Raw genomic sequence first — 19,544 nt, forward strand, 5'->3', positions numbered from 1 at the left:
ACCTTCCTTCTCCTTCTGCAGCCATGGTTCAGATTTGTTTTCACCTCAGCCTGACACACAGTTGCTGCCATTTCATTTGCAGATCTGAGGAAATCATGTCAGTACAAGAAATGCAATAGTTTTGGAGGGTTTTTTTTTTGTTTTGCAGATTAATTAAATAGTTATGGAAATAAGAGCTAAATAGAACTGGTTTGAGCCAACTTGCTCTATTGGCTGTTGACTATCTGAATCCTGCTACAGCTTCTGATATCTTATACCTTCTCTTCTCCCAGGTCTAGTTCCAGGCTGAAGATCAGCCACACCACTTCAGCGGTACTTCATTATGTTCAGACACAGTTCATTTATGAAAAATTAACATTTTACTTTATCTTTGTCAACACCCATCACAGCTGCTGCTCCAGTTAAAACAGGGCATTTATGTTTCTTAATTGTGTTTCTCCTCTTGTTTCTTGCAGCTCTGAGGCACTCTGCAAAGGCAGTTTGGGAGATGAAGGTAGGAACACTCTGGCAGTGCCAAAGTAATGAATATGTTCCTCGTGGTGATTTTTGATGCAGGAATCCAGCAGAGTGTGGAGGAGGGAAAGTGTCCCGCAGTCCACGTTTTGGTAGAAACGTATCATTTGTGTTTCTGCACAGGGTCACTAAGTGGCCATGGCACATCTCAGCTGGAAGGGTTTAAAGCTTTGAGCCCTGGACTGGATCCAAATAGAGTGGTTGCATTCTTCCACCCCCAAATCCCCTCGTGGATCCAGTTGGAGGCTGCTTTTGCCCCTTTCTCTCCTAACCTGCAGGGCTGGTTTATGTGCTGACACACCTATTGCTTTCACTGCAGAGGGAAAACAATTCGGAACTGAGAGCATCAATACGGATTTGGGAAATCCAAGTTTTCTGAACCATCCCAGGTCTCCCAACATGGAGTCATTTAGTCTCCCATCATTTAGTCTTTCCACAGAAGAAACGGAGATAACAACACATTATTATTGTTTTAAAGTGGTGCTGTGGGCATGAACACATGGAAACCTGTGAGGCACTCAGATATTACAGTAATCAAAGTCATACAAGGACCAAATTGACAGATCACATCTTCACAAAACCAGTAAGAAAATCTGCAAAGCATCTGTATGAAGACAAGTCCAGAAATATACAGATATTGGTATAAGACTCTTGTGCCAATATTTCTGTCTGATAGGAGTTAAGATGAATTATCAATCACAAATAGAGAACTATAAAATGTAAAATGAAACTGTATTATTATAATTTTAGTTCTTGATTTTCCTTATTTATCTTTCCAGCTCTCTTCCACTACTAATCTATCTTGTTTAAGAAAAATAGTATATAAGTATAGTGGAGCTTGATTACTGAGAATGGCTATTAATGTAGTGTCTCAGAGCACTCTCTAGACAGTTAAAAAGCTTTTAACAGTAAAATATGAAGGTTTCCTTCAAATTTGCAGTCATCTGCCTTCTAAAACTTTGTTTCAGTTGCCAACATTTCAGTGATTTATAGAAGCCAAAGTATCTGATTTTTGTCTCCCCACAAGAGATGAGAGCTATTTTTTCTTATTATTTTGTAAAGGCAACATCATTATCTTAAGCAGAAAAAAGTTAAGGGATACATTAAAGATACAGCCTTCAAAATAATTTTTAAGGCATCTGGCCTTATTTAAACCATCAAATTTACATTCAATTCCTTCAGGGATGGCTCCACTGCTTTGCACTGGCTCCGTGCCCTCTGAATAAAGCCCTGGATTTAATGCATGCCACCACTGCCTTTCCCTGGCTGCTTGGAGTGGATATATAGTAGAGGTATAAAAAAATAGAGGTATAAAAAGCCCAACCTTGGACAAGATGATTCACTCAGGCAAAAAAAAACCCTCAACCCCGTAACTGTTTAAGTTTCAACTAGAGGTTAGACTTGTGACTAATGTCACTATCTATTTATTCTTAAATAATTATTAGAAGTGTTTATGTACTATGAAACATTCTGTATGAGCTGGATGGTAAGCTATAAAACATTTTATGAGATCTACATATGGCTGATGGCAGAACCTTAAACAACACAAAGGTTCATCTACACTCAAAAAATGCCAAACCTCACTTTTTTATTCCCCCCCCTCAGGGAGTGTGACACTTCAGAAAGAGGAGTGTGCTCTGAAAACCCAGAGGGGCACATTCTGCAGGGTCTGAGTGTCTCTGGAGAAACACAGAGCTCTGTCAGCTTCTCTTGATTTCCAGAGGAAGGTAAAACCCTTTTAAAGGGTTTTATTCTCTCCGGAAAGCCTGAGAAATGAGATGAAGCTCAACCAGAAATTTGCGTTGTGGCTCCATCACCTCCAACAAGTTTTAAGTTGAATTATTATCCCTGTTTTGTGCACGGCTGGACTAAAAATCTGAAAACTGTGGTAGTATAACCACACAGCAGGGCAGAGACTGAATTGACAGCAAAACTCACACTCCCTTTTTACACAGCCTTATTCCTACTGAAATAGATGTTTCCCTTCTTCAGGTAACTAATGTGAAATAACTGACATCACCTGATCCAGTCACTGTAAATCTGGGCTAAGAATCAAAATGATTTGCAAGTTGAAATTACACAGGAATAAAACCATTCATATGCAGCCATTAACTGAATCTCAAAACGATTTTTATATATATAATAAAAATGCGTAGCACCAGCTTAAACACACATCTCTGCTTCTGCAGCATGGGAATTGGTGCTAAGACACACTCCAAATGGAGCACGAGTATTACTGGCTGCTTTTTTGTTTTAAACGGAGTAAAAGAAAACCCTGAAGATGAGAAAAAAAAAAGTGATTACTTCCCAAAATAAGAATAAACTGGGTTAGTCCAAGATAGGGAGACACAACCTACTTTGTTTGACTCTAAATTCAGCTCCCTGACTTGTGCAGAGAAGTGAAAGGTTATTATATGGGTTTACTGGGCAAACACAGATTTTATAAATAATTGCCTGTCAGGCTGTTCAAGATAGACAAACATACAGCAGACCAACAAAAACATGATCTGTCATATTTCTGAGAGAAATGTATGTTGAGTCTTCATTCTCTGGGACTTTAAGTAGACCAGTAAAAAATAAGTGCCAGTATTTTTCCTGCTTATGCATATTTTAAAATGTAAAATCTGGGAGAGATACAGCTACAGAAGGAATTTTGATTCCAGTACCCAGTGCCTGAAATGGTTTCTTCTGTCTCTATCCCTGCATATCGAAACCAAATACAATAAATGCTGGTGTCCTTTTAAAAAAGTCTGGATGTTTACAGCAAGCATATAATTTTCCGTGATTAAGGATGCCAACAAAAATAAAGAGTGATGATAAAAAGAATAGTTTAATCATACATTTCAAGAAGCACAGATGGAGCATCAGAAAACTTCCCCCTCCCCTCGTTTAGTACACAGCATTGTACACGTTACTTTCAGTCCTTTACACACAGATAATTTCCAGAAAACAGAAGCAAAAAGTAGGCAAAAGAAAAAGCAATTTATGAACGTCAGTAATATTCGACGTACAAAGTTCACTTTTACAATATTTTGGTTGCAAAGAGACATTTTGCTGTTTATTTAAAAAATATACATATATTTAAAGTTTTTGCGAGCAGGTCCAGGAGAGAGGACAACAGAACCACCTACAAACGACCACAAGAGAGTAGAGCAGGAGTAAAAATTAAGACCTCACACACTAAGCACAAAGAAGGAGGACGGCTGCACTATATAAAACTAATATTTTGCTGATCTCCTGTTGATCCCTTGAGTGTTCTGTATTAATATGAGGTTTAAGTTGAATTCCAAGCCTGGCTGAAGCAGACCCTGGCCCATGGGTAGCACAGGGAAACCAGCAGGACGTGCCTGTAGATCCTGGTGATGGGCTGAAGCACGAGCACTTTTCTCTGGTCAAGCATCATCGTGGTCAGCTCTATATTTGTACAGTTTTATGGGAAGAAATGAATGTGTTTGTGAGGCCAGCAAAGGCTGGAGGAGCAGGGGACGGGAAGAAGCATAGAGGGAGGGACTGAGATTTAAAAAACAAATCTTGAAAACAAACAACGTTACCTAAAATACGTTAAAAAAAAAAGGCAAAAAGAGCTTGGTTTCTTCTTTAACCAAATCCAACAGTAATGCTGCCTTTGTCAACAACAGGGACAACATCTGCTTCCTGCAGCAAACGCTGAGCAAGTACATAACGTTAAGTCTTTGCCTACAACCACTGAGACAGACACAGTTATTTAAATACTTTAGGATGTATTTTTCCGAATAGAGGCCCAATCCAGTGCCACATCACTGCAAAGGCCTTCTTAGATTTCAGAGAGTAGTGACTCGAGCCTCAGGAGATGCCAACACTGAGAATTTGGGGGTGACCACTCAGCCTATCCTTGGGTCTGCAAAAAGTCAAGTCTCTCACTGGCTAAGTTCAGTTTACTCGAACTTTTTTCTGAATATCTTTGGTTCCAAACTTGCTATTACTGTCATCAAAATCCCCTCACTGGATTAAATTGGGTTATACTGTCTGAACGCTTAAATCAACAAGAGAAACAACTAGAAATTAGTGGAAAATAGAAGGAAATAATTTTTATTTTTGTAAAAATCACAAGGAAAACTATGTAACCTTTATATAACCTATATAGACCAACACAACCCAGTCTATCTCTGGCCTCTTCCTGCCCCATCCTGCTTTAGAAAAAAACATCTTTTGGAGAACACACAGACTTCCAAACACTTAAATAAAAATGACATGGCAGTCAGAAAGAGGCTGACAGCAGCAAGTCCCCTGCAAACTCCAGCATTGTCTGAGCTGCATTCTTGTCCACCTACACCCTATCCCAAACATCCTGCCATTAATTAGCTAAATGTTCCAGCTAGTAAACAAGAATAACGACTGAGGGGGCTGGAAAGAGAGACAGAGACAGCCAGCAGATAGTCACAACAAACCAGCCCACTCACTGGTACATGGAGACATTGGAGCTTGTATTTTTTTTCCTTCCATGGAGGGGAAAAGAAAATCACCTTAATATAACACTGTCTTTCCTGTTGCTGCAGCCACATCCACATCAGCAGGCGAGAAAAGTCATCCCGTTCCTGCGGTAGGCACTCTGTCAGGGAGAGAGAAAAATCTGTAATGAATTATCACATCAGCTTAAACAAGGCAAGGAGGCACAGAGAAAAGCAAGGCTTTCTTCCTGTTTTGTAGGCTATTCTAGCTGCAATCTAATAATGTGCTTAATCTGAACATTTCTGGTGGGGAAGCTATAAGCAACCACTTTGTCTATTAAAAAATCAATGTGGTTAACAAGTGGTTAGTGACTCTATTTCAGGAGAGCGAGAGATAGGCAAAAAATGTAACATCCTATTTTGCTAATTGCCTGCAAAATAGATGAGGCCAAAAATACACCATTCTGCTGAATCTGTTTGCCCTTTATAGGTACTTGTTCTCTATTCACTACGCTCAAGAATAATTTCTAACCTATCTGAATAGCCTATAAATTATTGAATAATTACAGTTTTCCAAATTTAATTTATAGTCTGAGTCTGAAGTTATGTAAACAGACACTGGTATAATCCCCACCACTCCAAACCAAAATTAATCTTAAAGACCCTCTAGTCAGTATGAAATAATTTGATATCGCATATATTGTAACTTGGGCTCAAGTGTTTCCAATGGTAAAGAAGCACAGGAGCTAAAGAGCACTTGAGAAAATAATTTTAAAAGACCTTGTGACACTGTCTCCCTAAAATACCTTTCATGCATTTTTAACAGCTCTTTCTGAATCAATATAGGAAACTATGCCTTTTTATGCCAGGCATACTGGAAACCCTATATTTTGAGGGGATATTCTCAGTTTAAAAATGCCTTTTTTAAAAAAATAATAATGGTATCTTTAAAAAAGCAGAGGAGTTTAAATACTTTTGCTTTATTTGGTTCACCTTCAGCAGTCATCTAGTTTTAAAAATGAAAATATAGTCATCTGGTTTGTTACATTAGTGCTTCGTCAGATTTATTTTGTACCTCTTCAGCCCAAGCACTTAGGAAGTGCCATATATAACCACCATTTTTAGTGGCTCTACCAATATCCTAATTAATTTCAGCCAGATCAATTTTTCCTCTCTTAAACTAGAATTAGAGTAACATTAGGAGTAAAGGATAACCTCAAACAACTTTGGATATAAATAGTATTTGTACTGAATGGTAAGGAAATAATTTCAAAACCAGCAAGGATGTATTCAGACAGACATTTTACAGACAGTGAATATGCAAAAGGAAATATGTACAAGATGTTCATTACAGTATCCTCTACATTAACACCACACTCCAGTATAGAGATCCAGCAGCACATGGCATTAAAATCAAAGAGCAGAACATTAACTCTGGGATATACAGCCAGGCATCAGACATGACAGTATCACCACAAACAAAACACAAAATAAACCCAAAGGCTCTATACTCAAACATGAAATGCCCAAAACAGACTAGCCAATAACTTTGAAAGGATCCAATATATTCCCACAACCACAAGCACCAAGTCCAAGGCAGTTTGGATGTGCAGCTTGCCCAAACCATTATGGCTGGCATTTGGAAGTCGATGCAAAAGTAATGTTTTTAGCTCCTTGACCCTGATATTTTTACAGAGCTTTATAACCTGAGTGACAACCTTTAGCACATAAACAAAATATTCAGGACTATTGTACAGTTTGCTCGAAGTTAAATGATCCCAAGTGTAAAGCTGGATCTACATGAAAGATAAAGGGCTGAATTTTGCAAAAGGAATTTTGGTTGCAAAGCAAAGTTGGGCTTGGCTGGGCTCACCTGGGAAATAATGAAGTTTAACATTTTCCAACACAGGCAGTGTTATACAGGCAGTTGTATCCCTGCAAAGGTCATTCCAGAAGCCAGTTTCAGCAGAGGGAGAAGAACACCTTTGGAGAGTTGGACACACCCACAGGTCTATATTTAGCGATATATTATAACCAGTGTGGCTATAGTTAGGATTGAAAACTATTTCCTACTTCACTCCTCGTTTCACATACTTTAAACTTTCTGAAACATTTGCCCTTGGGCTGAAGTTTCCTCTGCTTTAATCTCCGCCTGAAGTTCACTTTCTTTGGAAAGACCAACTAAATTCCTGAAGCCATTTTGAAGTTTAGCAATAATGAAAACAAAACAATTTTCCTTCCCGTGCCAGAGAAAGTGATTCTGATATATGCATATTTTATTATGGAATTTAGCCATAAATTGAACCATTTTACCCAGAAACCATCCTTGCCTTCAACCTCAGCTTAAAGGCAACTCTTTTGAAAATCAGTATTTCAGAGGAGGGAGTTTGGTTCATCCCATTCCATAACAAGATAACACTTCGTCTCATTTTGATACATTACTAGATAATAAAGGTTAACCTCTGAAATGCTTTTATGCAGAGTGAAACTATTTTACAGTCATCCCATCATTCTGAGTTATACCAGATATCTTTGAGATTTATACAGCTGAATTTGTGATACTGAAAGACAGATCTTTACATGCCAAGACTTGTGAAGAGAAACAGCAAGATGTTTTTTATAAAACTTGCATGTGTATGTGCCCTTGTAAGAGAGTCTGGATGTATATGGCAGACATTTAATGTGGTTGGAGATAACACAGAGGGTTTGGATGACACTTCTGGGTACTTTATGCCACTTTGGCAGTATCCAATTTTTATTTTTTTTTTAAATATGATTATTTGGCTCAGAATTACAGATAGAGGATGATGTAGACTCTTGATGTGGGATTAAAATAGCTGCACTCATTTTGCTGGATACATCTTGCTGTAGCCCAATGTCAAGAGGTAACATAAGCCCACGATCCCTTCTGGAGCTCCTTTTAGAAAAGTGTCTACTGCATCCAAATTTTTTGTGTCTTCTCTTAAAATTTACTGTCTACCAGCCTGTGCTTTGATTCGTCCTGCTGTGGGCTGAGTCTCTGCCATGGCTGAAGGTCCATCAGCCTCTTACTGTACCTGTCCTCTGCGAGGGTGGTCAAAGGACCATCTTTTAGACACGGGGAATCACTGAGCTTGGCACAAATTACACAGTTCACCTTCCCAGAGCGGCTTTCCTGCTCTGAAAAGCTGATCTAACCTTATTTGACCAATCTAACTCTCACAGAAACTTCCTGCTCCTTGCTATCGTATGACAAGATTTTGCCTCCCCACCTCGTTGAAGGTGAAATGACAGATTGCTGCCATCCAAAACCAGAGACTACACAGGCTGGGCCAAAGTGAAAGCATAAACAAATTTTCATCTTGTTCAGGCTGCTCTTACCAATGGCTCCTACTTGAGAGGTGTGATGATTTTGCGTCTTAGTCCTCTACTTCCCAGTTCTACCCTGATCCAGTGGGTGGCATCCCCGCCCATGGCAGGGGGGTTGGAACTAGATCTTTAAGGTCCCTTCTAACCCTAACCATTCTGTGATTCTACCCCATTTATGGACCTTCTGAAGAACCTCCTCACAGCTTCTCAGGCACCTCCTGTGCAGGAACCCTGCCTTGAAAAAGTTGCTCCTTCAAGTTATCAAAGCACATTGCATTCTGATATAAGATCCTCTTTGGGAATGCTATCGTTATTTAATAAATGAAGGCAGAGTTTTCTTCAACAATCTGAAGGGAGGTACAATGAAGCAGAAAAGATGAGCAGTGTTCACTGCTGTCAGTCACCTAGAAGCAAGATCGTGGTTTGCCCTTCATTTGATGAAAGGAGGGAAAACTAACAACTTAAAAAGCCAATGTGGTACAAGAGGCCTTGGTTAAGGAACTCCTCAAATTTCATGAAAAATCACCCTGTTTCTACTCTCTTTTGTTCGGTCCCATTTCTCTCGCATAGCGACAGCCCAAGGCATTGTTATTATGAAGGCCCACAAAGAACTACTCCATGAAGATGACAGCAAAACTCCTGTCCTCACAGTAGGTCCCATGAAATGAAACATGACCCTATGAACTGAAGAGTTCACAGGACAAGATATACTGTTATTTAGGACTAGAGGAAATGGTTTTCAAATGAAAGAGAGTAGGTTTAGACTGGATATTAGGAAGAAATTCTTGGCTGTGAGGGTGGTGAGGCCCTGGCACAGGTTGCCCAGAGAAGCTCTGGCTGCCCCATCCCTGGAAGTGTTCAAGGCCAGGTTGGACAGGGCTTGGAGCAACCTGGGATAGTGGAAGGTGTGCCTGCCCATGGCTATCTCTAAGGTCCCTTCCAACCCCAACCATTCTGTGAATCAATGATTTACAGAAACAATCCCAGACAAAACGCAAGATGTGTGAGTACTCCTCAATGAGGTAAGAGATTAAATTAGAAAACTAAGACTTCTGAATGGGCACCTCAGCTAGAAACGGTTTCCAGTTAACAATTTACACTAGTGCATAATTTCGCAGCTGTAGCATGATGGAAAAGAATAATTTTGGCAGGAGAAAGAAACAGCTGTGATTTTTGACTGGCCTGATGCCTAATTTTTATTTGGGATAAAATTTGGAAAGTCTGGGGTAAAACACCTCCAGTGGGCACCCGAGACACTAAAGTTTTTTGGGCCAAATCCTCCATTGGTTTAAGTCTGCAGTTCTGCTTACATTGAAGCACAATGTCATACTGCAGGTCTGTTTTATCACTTAGAGATGTTAAATCCTGAATTATAGGTCCTATGCAAGCGAGTTACATAACAGCATATATAAAACTTGGAGTCTCCCTTTCTTGGTGTCCTTCTGCATGTGTGTGGGCAAGTGCTTTAATTGCAGTGCATAAAGTGGAACAGTAGACAGAGACATCCAAATCAAAGAGCAAGCCCTGGCTGAACTTCATTAGCAAACATAAATGCAAATAGGCACATCTTGTTTGGGACATGCCACGGTCCTTTCCGCCTTTGGTAATTTTACTCTATTCTCTGACATTTGCATAAATGTAAATCGAACCCTATGACTTGAGCAGGTTTATGACAGGGGAATCATATGCAAAACTCCTTGCCATTAAATAATTATCTTCATGCAGCCTTACAATGGTACTGTGAAAATCAGGGAGGGTTGGATCTCAGACAGTGAGAGCCTTTATTTGAGAACAGTGGAGGGAGCCCTGCCCTTTAAATAAGAGACATTCTTGGATCAGACACTGGCTGGCAGGATGGAAAAAAGGATGTAGCATTAACTTTCATTCCATTCCAAATAACCTGGAACCCATAAACCACCAAGATTCTCTAATTTTAAATCTACTCCTTTTCTCCCTATGTCTTCTTTCCATTTTATTTGGGGAATGTTAACTTTGAAATTTCATTAGCCTGCCACAATATCAAACAAGTCACCCTGGACAGATTCCTAGCTCTCTGTACACAAAAACATCTACATTAAACCCCCTGTGATTAAAAGGTTACTCCTCTAATTTTTCCCAGCCTGCATAGACAAACCACATGCAAAGAAGTGTCAGCTTATTTAGAGATTAAAATAATAATTAAAGAGGCAAAGTATAAGCAACATTGTTTAAAAAAGAAAATCCATATGTTGTTTAGAATTAGTTGCTTCTGTTTAGGTTTAAATAAATTTGTGTGGATATAAACTCTCTTTATTAGAAGTGCATCCATGTTACAAAAGAAATATTATGGATATTTCTCTCTCCAATTTAAAACAATAGCACTGAAGGCTCTGATTCCACAAACCCATCTTTAATCAGTAGCCAAAGCACAGATGTCTGATATTACTCAAAGGATGAGGGAACGTTTTACGTATGTAACATCTAGTTCTTGGTCAATAATGAGTAACACGTCCCAAATATGTATCTGTGGACACCCAGGTTCAGTACATTATGAACTTGTACAATGCTTTGGGTGATCTGCCCTGCTGTATCCATGAAATCTCATGGATTCCATTTATGATGAGGGCAGACCGGTGTGCTGAAATCTACAGCATCCATTTATCCATACAGGACCGGTCCCTCTGGAAGCACAACCACACTGGTGCTCACGCCAGAACCCAAGAAACCACAGTTCAGTGTAAGAAACACCAACAATGCTGTTCCTCAGGTCTGCTCCAGGAGTCCTCAGCCTGACACACCAGGGACAGCGGCAGCTTCCATGCCATGAGTACCTGCCCTCCAGGAAGGGGGCTGAGATCACCACTGCACTTCATGTAGGCGCCCACCAACATCACATGCTGATAAAAGCACTTCTCCAGGAAACCACCCATCAACAGCTTGTAACAAAATGCTTTCCAGCAAAGTCAGCTCTGGGCTTTGGTTTACCTTTTATCTGCCAAAGGGTGTAAACTTTTTCAATAATCACATAACACTGGGCTGCTGTGTCCAGGAATAAGATATATCCAGGTTATATCATCCAAGTCTGTTAAGGAACATAGTCTAGATCTCAACTATCCAACTTTTTTTATTATTGTTCTCTGCCTCTGGGATAAATGACATTCCCAAGGCTGATGGAAATGTAGGATCACTGGAAAACAAGGACCAAATGTATTTCTCAGACACTTCATGCAGTACCACCAGTGGACAGAGAACAAAATGCAGGGCTTGTACTGCTGCCCTCCAGCTCATTTGGCCAAATTTGCAATGCTGCAGTTAACCAGCAAATGCTGTTCTCAGGGCTGGGCTGGTGTTGTAAGAAAGAAAAACAAGGCAAAAGGATCATAGCTTCTGTTGCAGCAAGAAGATCATGGCTTCAGTTGCACTAAGAACTGGGGTGTGGGAGTGGGGTACCAACGTCTGCCAAGAGAAAAAAAGAACAAAATTGGTGGGGAGGGAGGGATCATTTTAAGTTTCTCAGAGGGTACTGTAAACAGTGGAGAAAGAAGGAAAAAACGGAACTATAAAACAATACTTGGCAGCCAGCTTTGCAAAACAAACATATTTTCACAAAGTTCTTCCCATCACTGCCACCAGCTTTATAGGCTTTATTTGTCTGAGAGTAAGAAACCCTTTTTAATTGTCAGAGAAGAGGCGACACTGTTTTGCACACTGATAGAAATTCCTACTTCTACGGCACGCTGCTCTCCGTTCACAGTCAGGGAGAAGAATTCCTTCCCCCAGACTGCAAAACCTGTAGCTGGGCTCCATCACCACCCTTCTATGGACAGAGGCAGCTGCTTCTCCTGTGGACCAAGTCAAAATCCAGCAAGTTACTACTGCCATGGGTCCAATGGTAACTGTCTGTCCAAGAGGTGCTACTGGCAAAGCACACAGCGGGTCTCCGTGAGGCACCAGACCCTGATGGATACAACCTGTTGGACCCCAGCATAACTGGGAAAGCTTAATATCCCCACCACAACAGATGTGCAGTGGTTCCTGAGGGTCCCTGATCTCCTCATGAGCACTGCAATTAGTTCACTTGTAATTTTATCACCTCAAGTCAAACTGGTCAAAACACCTTGAATTGCTCAGGGGTCAACCTTTCCTCTTCTGATGTCTCAACTCGCTGCTGTAGCTGTACAGCAGCAAATATTGTACTCAGGCAACTTTATTATGTCTGAGAATGAAATTAAAACTAGAAGCCTTGAGACTTTAGGTATGGTTGGATACTGAAACCTCTGGTTTATGACTCAGGGCACTGCACAGTCACAGCACTCCCATATGAAAATATACCACTAACAATAAAAACTCCTTCAACCTGAGAGTAATCCTGTACGAAACCTGGATGGCTTCCGATCTCCAAGGATGACTTTTCTTGACTTTTTAAGATTTTCTTCTACTACTGCAGAAGCTTAAACTTTTTTTCTGTAGGAATTGACAGAAGAGGTTAAATTTCCCCTCTGTGTCACTACTGCTCATGAGCTCAGCATAGGAGCTAAAAAGCAAATTTATTTGGAAACAATATGGTGTGGTACAGTCGTCTGAGTACAAGGGCAGGAGCCAGGGCTGGGCTCTGCTCCCAGCTCTGACACTTACTTGCTGTGTGGCCTCAGACAAACCACTTAGTGCCTCTGTGCTTCAATTTCCCCTGCCTTTGAAACAGAAATACTATCACTCACTGAAAACCGTTTTTTGAGGATTGCTTGATTACATAGCTAATACATGGTGTTTTGAATACACTGCATACTACACCATAATTATTATTTTCATTACATTGTATCTTCCATTGTAATGGCTAAAATACCAGATGTACAGAAACAGATGCTGAAATCGGCAGCTATTGCATAGGAGGAGAGGGGATTACTTTGAAATCAAATTATTTTGGCAAAACAAGACAGTTCACCTACATTCTTTCCTCAGAACTGTTGAAATTGTAATGAAAAGCAGCATCTAATGACATTTTGCAACATACTTTTCCTCCTCCACCCCCTGAAAGCATCCTGTGAAGGCTCTTTGCAGAGGGCACAGCATCTCTGCTCTCCCCTTGACTGAACGAAGCATTTCACTGGGGAAATGAGAACCCAACCAACACCTCAGGTCTGTAAACGGAGGAATTTTCTCAGGCTCCAAGGCCCTTTGCTGGTGGCAGCACTGGGGTGCAGCCACTTCTGGCCCTGCTCTGTACTGACTGATGTGCTCTGTCTGCAGCGGGGCCGGCGCACCAGAGCGGTGGGAGGTAAGAGGAATTAAGGTAATGCATCAGTGGTTGCCAGTGGAGGAGATGGGAAGAGAGAGGAAAAAAAAAAGGCAAAAAAAAAAAAGGGAAAAGAAATATACTATTTCAATCAAAGTCTGAAAGTTGTAGAAGTGGTTTTGGTCTCAATATAGAAAAAATATTTATCCAAGAAACTCCTACTCGGGTGCGAACATCCTACTTCTAGTGGGATTTTGTTTGGCAAAGTGCTGTGAAAGAGTGGAAGCTAATACAGAACATGTCTATAAACAAATATATTTATTTAGTACAGATTGACACATTCACTAGAGTATTTCAGTGATTACACGTGTAAAACTATTTCCTATAGTGGTTTCCTTTTGTGATTCTGCTAATTTATTCAATCCACCCCATTTTCATGCACTGGATGTTATGAGCCATTTCAGCCACCCAGACTGAAACGCACGTTTGGAGACTACACGCCTGTTTTTTCATTTCATCATCTACACATAATTATTTGGTGATATTAGGAATTTGAGCTCAAATGGAAGCCAACCAACATTTTAATAGCTTAAAAATCATACAAAATGAAGTCTGCCCTGAGGTTAATGAATAAGAGCCAAATCTTGAGACTCTCACTCAGCTTTTACTTCTCCTTATTCAGGCAAATGTTGAGTCAATTGTACTTGGACTGATTAAAACCAGAAGAACATATCTTTAGACCTTTCTCTCAGGTAAAACTGAATAAATTACCTAGGATTAGGCTGCAGAATGGCATCCAATCGATCTTTCACATGTATTTCTGCAACATGCTGGAGAAAAAATACAAGTGCTGAGGCAGTTTAACCAGTTAAACCAATATTTTAGCAGCAGAATAAATTATTATACACTACCAGGTTTTACGACATTTATATTAGAAATAGCCCCAAATCAAAATACATTTTCTGGTCCTTCCTGAACTTCTGAAAATGAGGATCAAATCTAAACTTAAAAAATGGTCCACTAAGTATGAAAGTCAAATACTCTTATCCTTCAAAACAAAGTTCCATCCTTAAATTTGGGGTTTAATCCAGACATGTATTGATACAGGTATTTGATTTTTGATGATGGGAAGCATTTATAATTCAGGAATCAAGGGTTATTTTTTAATTACATGCATGATGTCCTATTTCTTATGCAAAGAATGCAATGTGCATGTAAAAAATATAAAGCAGAGCAGTTGACTCCTTTGAACAGTTAGCACTTCACTAGTAATTGGCGATAATCTCAGAAGGATGCTTCTTAAGTCACAATTAATTTAAGTATTTAGAAAAGTAATGACACATTTATCCCATTAAAGCCAGATCTAAGCATGAGGATGTGGAAAAGAAAGGAGAATGAATGACAGATTTCTTCAGTATATGAAAAGCAAGTAAGAGAGGAAAAAAAATGGATAACAGGAATGCACTGGTCAACATGTAGATGTGGCACCTGGGAATGTGGCTTAGTGGTGGGCGTGGCAGTGCTGGGCTAACTGTTGGACTCGATCTCAGAGGGCTTTCCCAACCTGAATGATTCCATGATTTGTGAAAAATCACAGATCCTGACTGGGTCTGGGTGATAGTGGCTCTGTTCACTGTCTCCTGACAGCCTGTAGTTAGATCTCAATGCCAAAACATGCCAAGCACACGAAGAGCTTGACTTGGTGGTGGCTTCATTTGCAAAGGAGGAACTGGGGACATATGAAGAGGACAGGTCTCCTCCTGACCACCACTCGCTGCAGGGACTGGTCCTGCTGCCCCAGGACCTGGATCTATCCCCAGCAGCTCCTACCTGCGGGACAGACAAATGCCTTCACGCCAGACAGGGTCTGACAAGCACTAACTGTTCTAGTGGCACACTGGCCAGAGTACAAAGACTGCTCAAAGTCTCACAGGCTCCTGCATCAGGCAACCTGCACAGAAAAGAGCCCTTTTTGCACTTTCAAAAAGCTGCTGGTAAGTTATGAGCTGCAAGGATGCACCAAGAAACTTGGGATCCCAAGGGAGGCCAGACTTTGTGTTACATTATACTTTTTAAATACATTATATCCACATTCATATGTTGGAAAAGCTGGTTCACAAGGTGAGATGGACTTCGAGTCTCTCTAATGTGCAGCTCAAGTTACCTGTAATCTTTCTAAATGTCTTTCTGTCCATCTATTCCTTACCTTCCCAACATCTTGGCCAAACAGGTCATCCAAGAGAGACCAGATGGTTGCTGAGAATAGCAGAATTCCAAAATGTCCTTCCTAGAATTGACTAAAAATTCCTTTTGGTAGTTTCTGATTGATTGGTTGGGAGGCATGTGTGTGAGCAAGTAATATTTATTTTGCAAAGAAAATAAAATAACTCATCAGGCTCTCAACTTTCATGCCATACTCCCCCTCCATAGACCCACTTTCACATGCCACTTGCTATGGCACATGTTACTTAAATGAAACTTATTTTCAAATGCAAGGACAAACCAATGCCATTTACAACATCTCAGTGGTCTGACCCATCACATCAAACTCTCCTCCTTCATCGCATCTCATCTTTTCCTTTTTGTATCCAGTGAAACAACAGACACACATTTATATGCACATCTATAAAAGTGATACTTGTGTGAAAAGTAACTGGCCAGGCCATGAGATTCTTCTGGCTGATTGCCATTGTTCAGTCACTAAATATGGGTTTAGGAACAGGGAGATGGATTACCCGCTTGTAACCCCACCACGGGCTTTTCATATCATAGCCCATATTTTTTTAATAACATTGAGGAATATTTAAATCCTGTATGGAAGTTTTTTTCATATGCACTTCTTTGATGTTAGAACATTTTGATTTGTGTGCATGCTGACACCAGAACATCTCGATTACTGCATGTTCATTTATCAGAGGGTGCGGGGTCGATCCCGTTTGGATGCACAATTATTACATCAAGAGATAACTCAGGCTAATTATAGTGACAGCAACACCCCCACATCTGGCGGCTGGAAATGCAAGAACAGTAAATAATTTCTGTAAATGAAGAGTTAGTTGGGTCTCATTAAATGTTATTGTTACTAAAACAATAAAAGAGTTATATTTAAAAAGGAAGAAAGGTGGTAGGGGGGTGACTGAGCCCCAAATCTAGAACACATTGCAATTCCTGGACTTATGGCTAATGGCACCCAGTGGATCCAGGCTTCAGCAAAGAGAGAGCGTGTTGTCTCCATCACATTATTTATTGTAACGGTGTAACTCCCTTTCCCTTTGTTTCTCCTCTTCCCCCCAGCAGAATGGCTGTTGGTAAGATGGGAATGTGAAATCCAGGTTTTTTTCTCTTCAGTAGCTCTGAATTTCCTGGCTTTTGTGGACTGAAATCAGACCCTTAACGTTGCTTATGTGCATTTTGTTTTGGGTAATTGACATTAATTTTTAGGTTGCATCACTGACATCAATCAGCGCTGTTCTCAGAGGACTGGAGTTAAGGGGCCACAATAAAAGGGCATGATATTGTTCCTTTTGTTTTATTTTTGGAGCACTTTGACTACTCTATACTTTTCCAGTAGATGTTGCATTCTTTTGGGGTGAGACAGTTTAAAACACTACTGCCTGTCTTGTTTAAAAGAATACTTTGGTATTACAGTAAATGCCTGGCTCCAGGGGCCAAGAGAGTCAACCCTGGTAAAAAATTCAAGTTGATACCTTTTGTCTACGTAACACTTTGAAGAATCTATGAAATGGCAGCACATTTCTTTAGAGAGAGCTATGCTGCCCGTTACAGATGTTTTCCATATGGTATGTGGAAGGTTGGCCCCTTCCCCCTCCACTCATCAGTGTTCTCACATCGTAGCAGGCATCTACAAAGGCTGTAAATGATACTGCACAGAAGTCTCCATCAGCACGTCCTGCCCATGAAGAACCTGATTTTCATCGTCAGGGCACCATTGCAGCCCATTTATGGGGAGGATTTCGACTCTTCAGCTTCCCGTTTTACCAGTGTATGGCACAAATACCCTGGGGTAAGTGGTCAAGAGAAGCAAGACTAGGATTCAGATGCTCAAATGATGAAATGGAAAAGATAGGTTAAATAAGTAGAGATTACTGCAGATTATCATGCTGCATCAGCTGGTGGGTTCAACACCTTCTCCCTCTAGTTCTCACAGGTTGGAAAGATAATTTTTTCTAGCACAAGATCATGATTTTTAGGGAGGAAGAATCTGAGGCACCTCAGCAGGCCTGAGACCTATTTTTTAGACACTGGGACATAGTCATATACACAGGTACATTCACAAGTACATCCTGGTAACAGACAGCCTTTGGGTGGAGAATTGAGCTGTTGCCCTGTATTTTGTCAAGTTCCTATCAATAGATAAAACCAGCCACAATTAAAATGGACTTAGAAGCACAGTTGGACTTCTAAGAGAGCAGAGTTGTGTTTCCAAATGTTCAGCATCTGTAAGGGAATCTTCAGAAGATCTTAGAGCTCTAAAACATCATTTTGTCATGCCCAGAGTCTGGTTCCAAACAGTTCATCACCCTAGGTGTACTCAGGATGTTTTCGCCTTTCATAAATCCCAATATTTTCTTGGATGACAGAGCTATTCTAACACTCAAGTCTTGAATACAGGTGTGACTTCCTAAGAGTTTAACGTGTAATTGAGGCATTTCCTTCTCTCAATCACTCGTTTCCCAAAACACACAATTATCTTCTCGCAAAAGCAGTAAATTTTAAAATAAAAAAGAACCCAAACATACATGGAGTTTGTGATTAAAAAAAATAAATCTTTTTTGCCTCTTTCCCTGTGCTTTTGGTATTAGACAAGGCATGGAACTGTCTGTGCTAATCTGTATTCAATTTATAACTGGACCATTGTTTCTTCATGCCAGCCAATATTAGCACTATACATACATACTAGCTGGTAAATTTTACCATTAGTTACTGTATATTATCACATAACAGTAATGTAATTTCTAAGATTTCTACAAAATATACTCTAATGTTGAGATTTGGAAAGCCAGCTACTGATCTTAGCTATTTCACTCACGGCCATTTCACCAGGAGCTGTGTGGCTAAAATGTTATGTAGACTCAGAAATAAATCTTAAATAATATCTATTAAACTTTTCTTCTTTGCTTTTTCATTATTACTTCCCTCTCAGCTTTCTAAAATGTGCACCACCATTGACTCATTTCTTAGAAAATACAAGATATTCCCCAATAACGCAAAATATTTTCATTTTCTTCTCTCAACATATTTTCCTGATCACCTTTTTTTGCTCCTCATAACAGCATTTTTTCCCTAATTCTTTATTACCAACTCTATTACGTATAACTTTAATTAAATCTTTCCTTCTATTTATCTCTTTGCCCTTCAGTTCAGCTTATACACCCCTTGCTTCCCAGCCCATACTCTTATCTTTACATAAGACATCATTTTCACTCACTTTTGCCCAGTGTATCTCTGCTGTTTTTCTTTCCAACCTTACTTCTGCAGGTCCTTGTCTCTTACTGACATCATCTCCTCTGTAAAGAAGCAAAGGACTTCTGTGTCTTGATATAATTCCAACCAAAATTTACTTTATCCTCTCCCACCCAGCTTTGGGCTCTATGACTACATTTCCAGTTGTTGTAGAAACTGTAGGATACTGTATTTACTCGTTATGATAGTTGTAGGACAGAAGAAGAGTTCTGGCAATACCATCGAGGGCCAATACCACTGGCCACACAAGAGAGAAGTTCAGTCTTTGTGAACTGGAGCAGCAGAACCATAAACACCAATTTGGAGTAGCCAGCAGTTGGCACCCAGGGCACAATAGAGCTCTCAAAAGCTTGAGAGAGCTTTAGTACTTCCCACAAACTTAAGTCCCATCTTGGATATTAAATTAAAATGAAGCATTTAGTTTTCTCTAAGTGGTTCTTTTGGGTTTTTTGTCTGTAATTATTCAGTTTGCTTAAGGAAAAGAAAGTAAGAGGGAGAGGTAAAAAATAGGCCCCTCACCACCTTTGTGTCAAGGAGCAGCTGGTGCTGTGTCTGTTGAA

General features: G+C 40.1%; 1 protein-coding gene across 11 annotated transcripts in view; it reads right to left on the reverse strand.

Moving 5' to 3' along the window:
• Positions 1-19,544, reverse strand: part of SUPT3H (SPT3 homolog, SAGA and STAGA complex component) — a 308,865-nt gene that overhangs the window by 39,822 nt on the left and 249,499 nt on the right. For 7 of the 11 annotated variants that reach the window (XM_027672667.1, XM_027672670.1, XM_027672671.1 and 4 more), the window contains one exon: positions 3,320-5,101. In XM_027672667.1, the coding sequence (XP_027528468.1) occupies positions 5,060-5,101 (42 nt within the window). In that variant the 3' untranslated portion in view covers positions 3,320-5,059. Of the gene's footprint in view, positions 1-3,317; positions 5,102-19,544 lie in introns of those variants that run through there. The other 4 variants (XR_003532413.1, XR_003532412.1, XR_003532411.1 and 1 more) reach the window with 2 other exon arrangements.

Source organism: Neopelma chrysocephalum, unplaced genomic scaffold (assembly GCF_003984885.1).
Source record: "Neopelma chrysocephalum unplaced genomic scaffold, ASM398488v2 Primary Assembly neopelma1_97517, whole genome shotgun sequence".
Classification (NCBI taxonomy): Eukaryota; Metazoa; Chordata; class Aves; order Passeriformes; family Pipridae; genus Neopelma; species Neopelma chrysocephalum.